General features: G+C 53.2%; 2 protein-coding genes across 2 annotated transcripts; one reads left to right on the top strand and one right to left on the bottom strand.

Annotated features, from left to right (window-relative positions):
- The first annotated feature begins 305 nt into the window (after positions 1-305).
- DICSQDRAFT_110045 (uncharacterized protein) lies at positions 306-4,866 on the top strand. Its single transcript, XM_007368659.1, has 15 exons — positions 306-458; positions 515-697; positions 757-871; positions 924-1,226; positions 1,280-1,691; positions 1,752-1,778; positions 1,834-2,102; positions 2,155-2,186; positions 2,240-2,553; positions 2,609-2,765; positions 2,821-2,882; positions 2,934-3,151; positions 3,212-3,856; positions 3,912-4,342; positions 4,398-4,866. Exons 2-15 carry the CDS (start codon positions 541-543, stop codon positions 4,748-4,750), a joined length of 3,495 nt encoding a protein of 1,164 aa, XP_007368721.1. The 5' UTR covers positions 306-458; positions 515-540; the 3' UTR covers positions 4,751-4,866.
- A 285-nt stretch (positions 4,867-5,151) lies between these two features.
- DICSQDRAFT_139303 (uncharacterized protein) lies at positions 5,152-6,019 on the bottom strand. The gene is made up of 3 exons (XM_007368658.1): positions 5,860-6,019; positions 5,542-5,756; positions 5,152-5,478 (listed from the first exon to the last, which is right to left on the bottom strand). The coding sequence occupies exons 1-3, from the start codon at positions 5,963-5,965 to the stop codon at positions 5,164-5,166; spliced, it is 636 nt and encodes a 211-aa protein (XP_007368720.1). The 5' UTR covers positions 5,966-6,019; the 3' UTR covers positions 5,152-5,163.
- Positions 6,020-7,458: the final 1,439 nt, after the last annotated feature.

Here is a 7,458-nt window from a genome sequence, read left to right as displayed (position 1 = left end):
CAATTGGCTCCGCGCTCCGTTGCGTCTTCGTGGGTAGCTCAGGCACTTCCTTTGGACACCTTTCAGTTCATGCTGTCGTTGTGGTCGCGTACATCCGAGTCTGTCGTGAGCGCGTACCGTATATCTAATGGAGAATCGCTCCAACAGCACTCCAGACCTCCTCGTTCCCTTTTTCTCCCTCACCATGTCGATCTCTACCAGCCCAGAGACGATTTTGGGGGCATCGCTGACGAAGTCCCCTGAGATATCGCGCGCTAGTACCCTAGAAGCGAAGAAACTGACGTTCCACTCGCGCTCACCGGGTTCGAGCTCAAGTTCTTCCTCAGCAACGCTAGGCGACGAACCACTGGCGGGTGATGAGCGTCCTGTTCACTTCCGGTCGGCCTCCCTCGCTCTCGGCGCCGCAGCAGCGAGCCTCAACCAGTACAAGAAAAGGCGGAAGGATGGAAAGGATAAGGGTATGTCACTCTCCCACTTTGACCATATTGCTCTGACATGCTCCCTTGGACACAAGATTCCGTGCTCAAGATCGACACAGAGATGGGGTACATCGGCACCATGATGTCGCCCCTCACCGCTGCGGTCGGCTCCGGAACGATGAGCTTCCTGCAGAGCGGCACAAATACCATCGTTGATGGCCTGCCCGAGCTGTTGAAGGTTTTACAGGACGTAGCGGCTGTCCATCCGTTCATAGCACGTATGTGACCCACGTCCCTATCTTACATCAAACATTGCTGATGCAACCATTTGCGTTAGTGGCTGTGGGCGCGTTCAAGGTTGCGATCGAACTCGACCTCAAACGACGAGAAAATGACAGGAAGATTGTCCTTCTGTTTCTGGAAATGAGAGATATGATGTATGCCCTCGCGGAGTAAGTGGTCCTAACGTCACGCGTGGCCGAGCTGGTTCCGACACTGCCCTAGGCTTCAAAACGTACAGGATGGACCTTCTCACCTTGGGAAGGATGGAAAAACTATCCAGGAGCGGTTACAAGGCCATGTCAACTTAATGCAACAGGACATCAAGGAGTGTGCAAACGCTTGCGACGCGTACGCCAAGAAGAAACTCCTCCACAAGGTGCTCCGGGCACTCCGATGGGACGACGTACTTCAGATCTTCATTCGACGGTTCAGCAAGCGTCGTGCAGATATTGAGTTCGCTCTGGCTGTCCACCTCGGAGTCAACATTGACATCGCGCAGCGCAAACTAGACACTTTGGATGCCAAGTACGTGGAGATAGACTCCATACTCGAGCACTATTCGCTCACAGATCTCCTAGAATGGACGTGATTATCGACTACTTCCGCGACACCGTATCGCCTGAACAACGGGACCTCGCAGCGTTCGTGCACAAGCGCGGTGGAGAGGAGGCGGTCTTGGAAGACGGATTGCTTCTCAGGAGTCTCTGCAAGGAGAGATCGGCGACAATGTCGAGTTCTGCCTCTGGCTCTGGTTCCCGCAGTCGGACGAAGACCCTGCGACGAGAGAGTACCATGGATTTCCAAGCGGCCCGTGCCGATTTGCTCGACGATCCAGAGATCGCCATTGCCAACAACTACGAGACTTTTGAGCGCAAATTTAGGATGCAGCAGAGCCAGCTCGCGGATGAGATGAGGAGGATTATTCACCACCAAGGTGATCGTGTCATTAGTGCCGTCACCGCAGGCCCTCATGATAGGATCATCGACCCGGTGAGCGGTGCAAGCTCCGCGTTTGACCAGCTTCATGTTGACCGACATTTCCCTTGTCAGGATCTGAGCAATATCTGGAAGGAGATGGTACGTCTAAATTGATTGAAGGTGATGAAGAGGATGACTGAATAACGGTATGCAGCGCTGGCGAGGCAACGTTAAAGCGCGGCACTTTGTCCTCGCGCTTCGTGACTACTGCTTGGAAAAGCTCGACAAGCTCCGGAAGAACGAGCAAACATTCACCGACTGCGACTACCCTACGCTTATCACCGAGCAGGACGAATGGACGCTGGAGTACATCAACGTGACTCGGCTGCAAGCCATCATAGAAGCATTCGACGACGATGCATCTGGCTTCATCACGGTGGGCGAGGCTAATGCCTTCACCACTGCTCGGCCCGCAGATTGGAGGTGCGCCGCAAGCTTCTGGGTCCGAATTGACATTGAGTTACTTTCCGTGCAGTTTGCTTCACTGGATGGCATACTGGGCTGTTGGTAGGCTGCCCTCTGTTTGGGAAGACGAATTCGCGCTGATGTTGGAACGTCAGGCTGGCAGATGGCGATGACTCATTACGTTGTTCAGATCGACCACCTCCTTGACAAGATGTTTGCCGTCAAGTCGCACGTTCTCCCCGCCAACCGACGATTCGTCGAACGCTATCTCGACTCGGTCTGGTCCCTCATTACCGAACTCACCACGGGGTTCCGTCGAGCCGAGTGGAACGATGCAATGCGAGAGAACTTTCAGAGCTACGTGGTTGATGAAGAGAATCGGATGCGAGAGAGACTAGAGACCATTAGGTATGACATCGATGCCGCGGACACGCTGATACTCGTCACCGGACCCGGAAGAATAGAGAAGGTGCTATTCTTTTCAGGCAATCGTGAAGCGTTGCTGATAGCTGCTATTCCTTCAGAACGTCTTTGTCCTGCTCTATCTCCTACTCCAACGCGATCTCGAGATCATGCGCCTTGCGCGGACGACCGTTCTCCACAAGGACGAGTTGTGGGACTCTGCGAATACGCTTGAGTGGGTTTTCCAAGCGATCAACGATCGCTACCACAATCTGGAGAGTGCGTACGGTACCTACTTTGAATGAGTTAGATGCTGAGGTGCAGGACTTACCAGATTTGTTCAAACAACAAAACCACGAGCCGACTCAGCAGTTCAAGGTCTTCGCGTTTGAGATGGTATGTTTGCGTGGCTTGATCATCAATATCGACGCTGATCCGCCTTGCTAGTTCAACTACTGGCACGACCCTTCCTCATTGTGGTCCTTCGACCGGCTTCGAGAGGTCCGCTACGGTGATCCAGTATTTACCGACGCTGACGAGCCGTCGAGACACCCCCCTCATGTCATTCTCAATCACCCGGTGGAAAACATGGACGATCCTCTCGTCAGCCCAGAATTCGTCCCATCAGCAGAAGATCTGAACGCAGAAGGACCATTGCAAACAATGTGAGTTCCGGACAAATTCACTGTATGACCATTGTAACGTCTGACTTCCCTTCCACATAGACTTGGACACTGGTGTGGATACGTAGGGAAGGAGGATGTGTATCCTTCTGAGCCAATGATCTCACTCGAACTCCATGTCTCAACGTCTAAAGCTCATCAATTCGTTGCTTCTGGCGTTGATCCGACCGGTACACGCTGGAGACTCTTAGGGACCGCTGAGCAAGATCTAGACGGAGACACGACTTACATCTTCACCATCACCTATGCTGCTCGTTTCTGGCCTAGACGCTTCCGGGGCACCCTAAGCAGAGATGGGCGCGTCTTCTCCGGAACCTGGTCCTGCGCCTCCCGCAACGAGGACGGCACCTTCTATCTCAAGAAGCTCTCTTGCGATGTCATGCGGTTCTGGCCTTCTCTCGACGTCTTGGATATGAACAAGCCCAAGGCCCTCTGGCGATTTGCTATTCATGCTATACACGACGAGGTCAGACGGCGGCTGTTCTCTCGGTCTCGATTGAGAGAACGCGAGGCAACGCGTCTACGCTATATTCAGCTCATACGCGCAGACATGGAGGGGACTAGTCTTCCGGAGACTGAGGCCGAGCTTCAGGCGATGAAGAGGTGCTTCCTTAGCATGACGCCGGCGGAAGCGCGGTACTACCGTATGGTCTACGAGTATCGACACAGGCTTGCACCAAAACACTAGTGCGTCCCACGGTCCTATTCAATTTGTAGCCTTCTGAACATTGACCCATCACAGCGGCGTCACCTGTGCTCACTGCCGAAATGGTGTCATTGGGGCTCGTATAATCTGCCTGGATTGTCATACCGCTCGGGGCACGCTAGACTTCTGTGACAGATCGGAATGTCTGGCTGTAGTAATTGGCCCGGACCGAAGGGTCGATCTACCCTCCCCGCATCTGCCGTCTCATCGTTTGCTCAAGGTTCGCAAAGTCGTCCACAGGCACAGGGAGCTCGGTGGTACATACCGCGCTGCGCATGACGCGCTCCTTCGGGCGGAAGAAGCTCTCTTGGACGCGAACGCGCTCGGATTTTCACAGGCTGGAGATCCTCTTGAGGAAGCACGCGACGCAGAAGTACTAGCACAGCGCATCGTCAGTCGTGAAGTATCTTGCATAAGGTGCCTTAGTCGAGTCACTCGCCCCTGTTGGTATTGTATTGAGTGTGAAGGTACGCCTCCTACAACCAAACTGTGTATCTGCAACTGATGTCATGGTCGCGACAGACGACGCCTTCCTATGTACTACTTGCGAGGCGAGCAACCCCGGGATAAAGGGGAAGCACAAGCCGATGCACAGTCTCGTGCTATGTCAGCTTCCGCCCGGCGAGAGCAAGGCTGAAGGCAACCATTCCGTGTGGCTTGGTGCGCTGGAGGACAGGTTTAACAAAATGCAACGCTTTTCGACGCTGCGCCTTGATGCGTTGGAAAGGAAGATTGATACCTTGGCAAATCACACTTCTACCTCTCACCCAAGCTCGTCCGATGAGAAACGCCTGGAACAACGCCTGGACACGCTGGATGGCAGGATGCAGAAAATTGAAGATATGTTGTCTATGCTTCTCACGAAGCTGAGCTAGGGGATCTTTTACGAAGGCTTATCTGTAATCGCGTGCTTCGAGTTCTGTGCATCCAAGTCTGTATTACTAGCATCCTGGCACTTCCTTCATTCTGTCAATTGAGAACGCTGATCAGCTGCTTGATCCCTCAGCCTTCCATGGTTGCGAGCCCTGCTCAGATATAAATCAACAGCCGGTTGAGATCTTGCCACTCGGACAACAGTGTATCGCCACAGTGGAGCAATGATTAGCCTGCCGACGGCGCCACCTGATGATGAAACCAGTTGTACCGCTAGGGTTTATTGTACACCAGGATGGTAGTAATAAGACAAGACATTCGTCCGCTGACTAGTACCGTCCAGAGCCCTGTAGTAGTAGTATATTGAACATTTTATGCGCCTCTCGGCGCTATCGGAGTCTATTTATCGCATTCTTCAGTCATCGCGGAACAACGAGTCTAGCTCAGGCGGAACGATCCTCCGATGCTCTTCAATTGCCTTGTCGAAGCTGGAATTGTGGAACATGGCCGTCACGATGGCGGCGTATCTCCCTTTGTCCTTGATCTTCTTGATATTCTCGAATCGGGAGTGAAGGACAACGAATGATTGATACAAGATTGCGGCAAGTAGGACCCTCTGCAAGCCGTTCATAGGGAGATACAGCATCCGGAGCCCCGTCCGGCGAGCCAGCATTGCGAATGGAATTGACATCCCAAAGGCGATGGAAAGCCTATTGTCCATTTGCGTGTACTACAAAACGCGATGCGATTGAGTGCTCTCTTCATGGCTGTAGGGAGAGCTGATAATAACTACCTGTTCCAATGAGCTATAGTCTGCAAGATGTGTCGCGCAGATGTCGAGGTCAGATATAGCAAGGGGGTCGGGGACTTCGCCCGACGCTCGTTGGTTGAGCTTCACGTCTGTAGCGACAACCGCGCCAGCCCACGCATCCCAAGTCCTCCGATCGTGCCGTGCGTGATGGTGCCACCAGTTCAATTTCTGAAAAGGTGTGTATGTATCGTATAGGCCTGTGTATTGTCAGAAAGTCATGGTAATGAGCTAACATTCCGACACTAATTGCAATAGAGATATGGCCAAAAGAACGGGCATTGCAGAGGACCGAGCACATACCGACGCGTATGCTCTCCAACGCTGACCGAAAGGTCACCCCTCGTGTTCCTCTGAACAGGATTTGATCCGACGAACTGGAAATCTCCTCCCGCTGCTTTGCGGTCATATGCGCCACAGCATCCCCGCCCAAGTAGATTGTTAGTAGATCTCTGTCTCGTATAATGTCCGCGAAAGAAACAAAAGCGTAGCAAGAGAGGGTGAGAGCCGATCCCCATAAGAAGTAGAGCTCAGTCAACTTGAATGGGGTAAAAACAGGCAGACGACGTGGGCAGTAGCGGCGATAGAGTCGATGCGCACAATACGCGAGCGCAAAGCCTCCAATGGGTGCATTCTTCATGATCTGGTTTAGATTTGGCCGTCAGTGATACTAGCTCTCATTCATGATTGAGTGGAATTTCCTCACGTCTATGCGTCTTACTCTGCTGCTGCTATCGAGAACTACAGATTCGGAGTGATCGATCGAGTTCCCGCCGCCACTGGTGCTAGTGATCACTAGCACTTCACGATCAGAGTTGTCTGGGGGAGAGCTTGGCTTTGGTGGGACACCATTGGCCTCCATAGTGCGGTAGCCGGTTGCTGCGTGCAGCCTGATAACAAGGGAACAAGGAGGAACGGTGGGGAGTTGAAAGCGACCGCCAGATACAGTGCCGATACACGTGACTACGTGCTTCTACGCGGAGTTTGGCAAGAATCACCAGGCGGAAGTGATCGGCTGCCCTCTGAGCTCCTTGCCTCAGGCATTGGTTTCGGCAAGACATACCTTGTTATACAAGAGAGGATGCTTCCAAGTTCGCTGGCGAACAATGCGACATGGGGATAGCTGACTAGGGGACAGCAAGACCTCACACGCAGCTTGTTGGCAATGCTGGAGACAACAACGTACAAGCATACAAGTGCGAGAGAGGCCAAAACAGTATGAGAAGGCAAATTGGTATAGTGCCTGGGCAGAAGCATCATGAGGACTCCGGGCCAGCGCCTGATCCCCATCCCAGTGATCGGAAGGCACTGTCGAGCTGCTGTGTGAGCTCGTGATGTGCGTTGCAGATCGTCTTGGCGACGCTATGCTTGTTGTGAAATGTAGTGGGATTATAGAGATGCTGGTGCCGTTGACCAGCTGCTAGATACGCTGTGAAGTAGAACCACACGCGCTGGATGCGGCCGTTCATGGGCAACATGAGGGCCTGGCGGCCCAAGTATCGTGCCCACGTCCGTCAACATGGTTAGCTTAGACACAGACGTAACATGTGCTTGAATGGAACATCATCATAACTCCACCGATACTCACGATAAAGAGGTCCTCCGCGCCGGACTCCTGTGTTGCAGCTGCCACGACCTTTGTCGGCGCCACGTGCCAAGGTAGCGGAGCATGGCGCTTAAGTTGCCCTATATGGGTCTTCGCGTAAGCGTGGTGCACACTCGTGTTTGTCCCTCCAACCCCACACATTGTACTTGTCACATCGAAAGACGTTGACAAAGACGGTTGTCTTACACAACACACACGTTGCGGCAATACCTACCTCGGCTTCGAAGGCATCAAGTAGTGGACTGACGACGCCCGCTGCCCAAACACCCTATCATTCCCAGTAGTTATGCCGCGGC

This window comes from Dichomitus squalens (assembly GCF_000275845.1).
Source record: "Dichomitus squalens LYAD-421 SS1 unplaced genomic scaffold DICSQscaffold_38, whole genome shotgun sequence".
NCBI lineage: Eukaryota > Fungi > Basidiomycota > Agaricomycetes > Polyporales > Polyporaceae > Dichomitus > Dichomitus squalens.
The sequence above is the reverse complement of the archived record's forward strand: the minus strand, read 5'-3'. Positions and strand labels throughout refer to the sequence as shown.

Excerpts from the sequence above, each read along its gene's own strand:
- DICSQDRAFT_110045 (XM_007368659.1), top strand. The coding sequence starts at position 541 with ATGGGGTACATCGGCACCATGATGTCGCCCCTCACCGCTGCGGTCGGC. Across the intron at positions 1,227-1,279 it reads CTAGACACTTTGGATGCCAA|AATGGACGTGATTATCGACT; the intron begins GTACGTGGAGAT and ends CAGATCTCCTAG. Across the intron at positions 2,554-2,608 it reads GACCCGGAAGAATAGAGAAG|AACGTCTTTGTCCTGCTCTA; the intron begins GTGCTATTCTTT and ends CTATTCCTTCAG.
- DICSQDRAFT_139303 (XM_007368658.1), bottom strand. The coding sequence starts at position 5,965 with ATGACCGCAAAGCAGCGGGAGGAGATTTCCAGTTCGTCGGATCAAATC. Across the intron at positions 5,757-5,859 it reads GTTGGAGAGCATACGCGTCG|GCCTATACGATACATACACA; the intron begins GTATGTGCTCGG and ends GACAATACACAG. Across the intron at positions 5,479-5,541 it reads ACTATAGCTCATTGGAACAG|TACACGCAAATGGACAATAG; the intron begins GTAGTTATTATC and ends CGCGTTTTGTAG.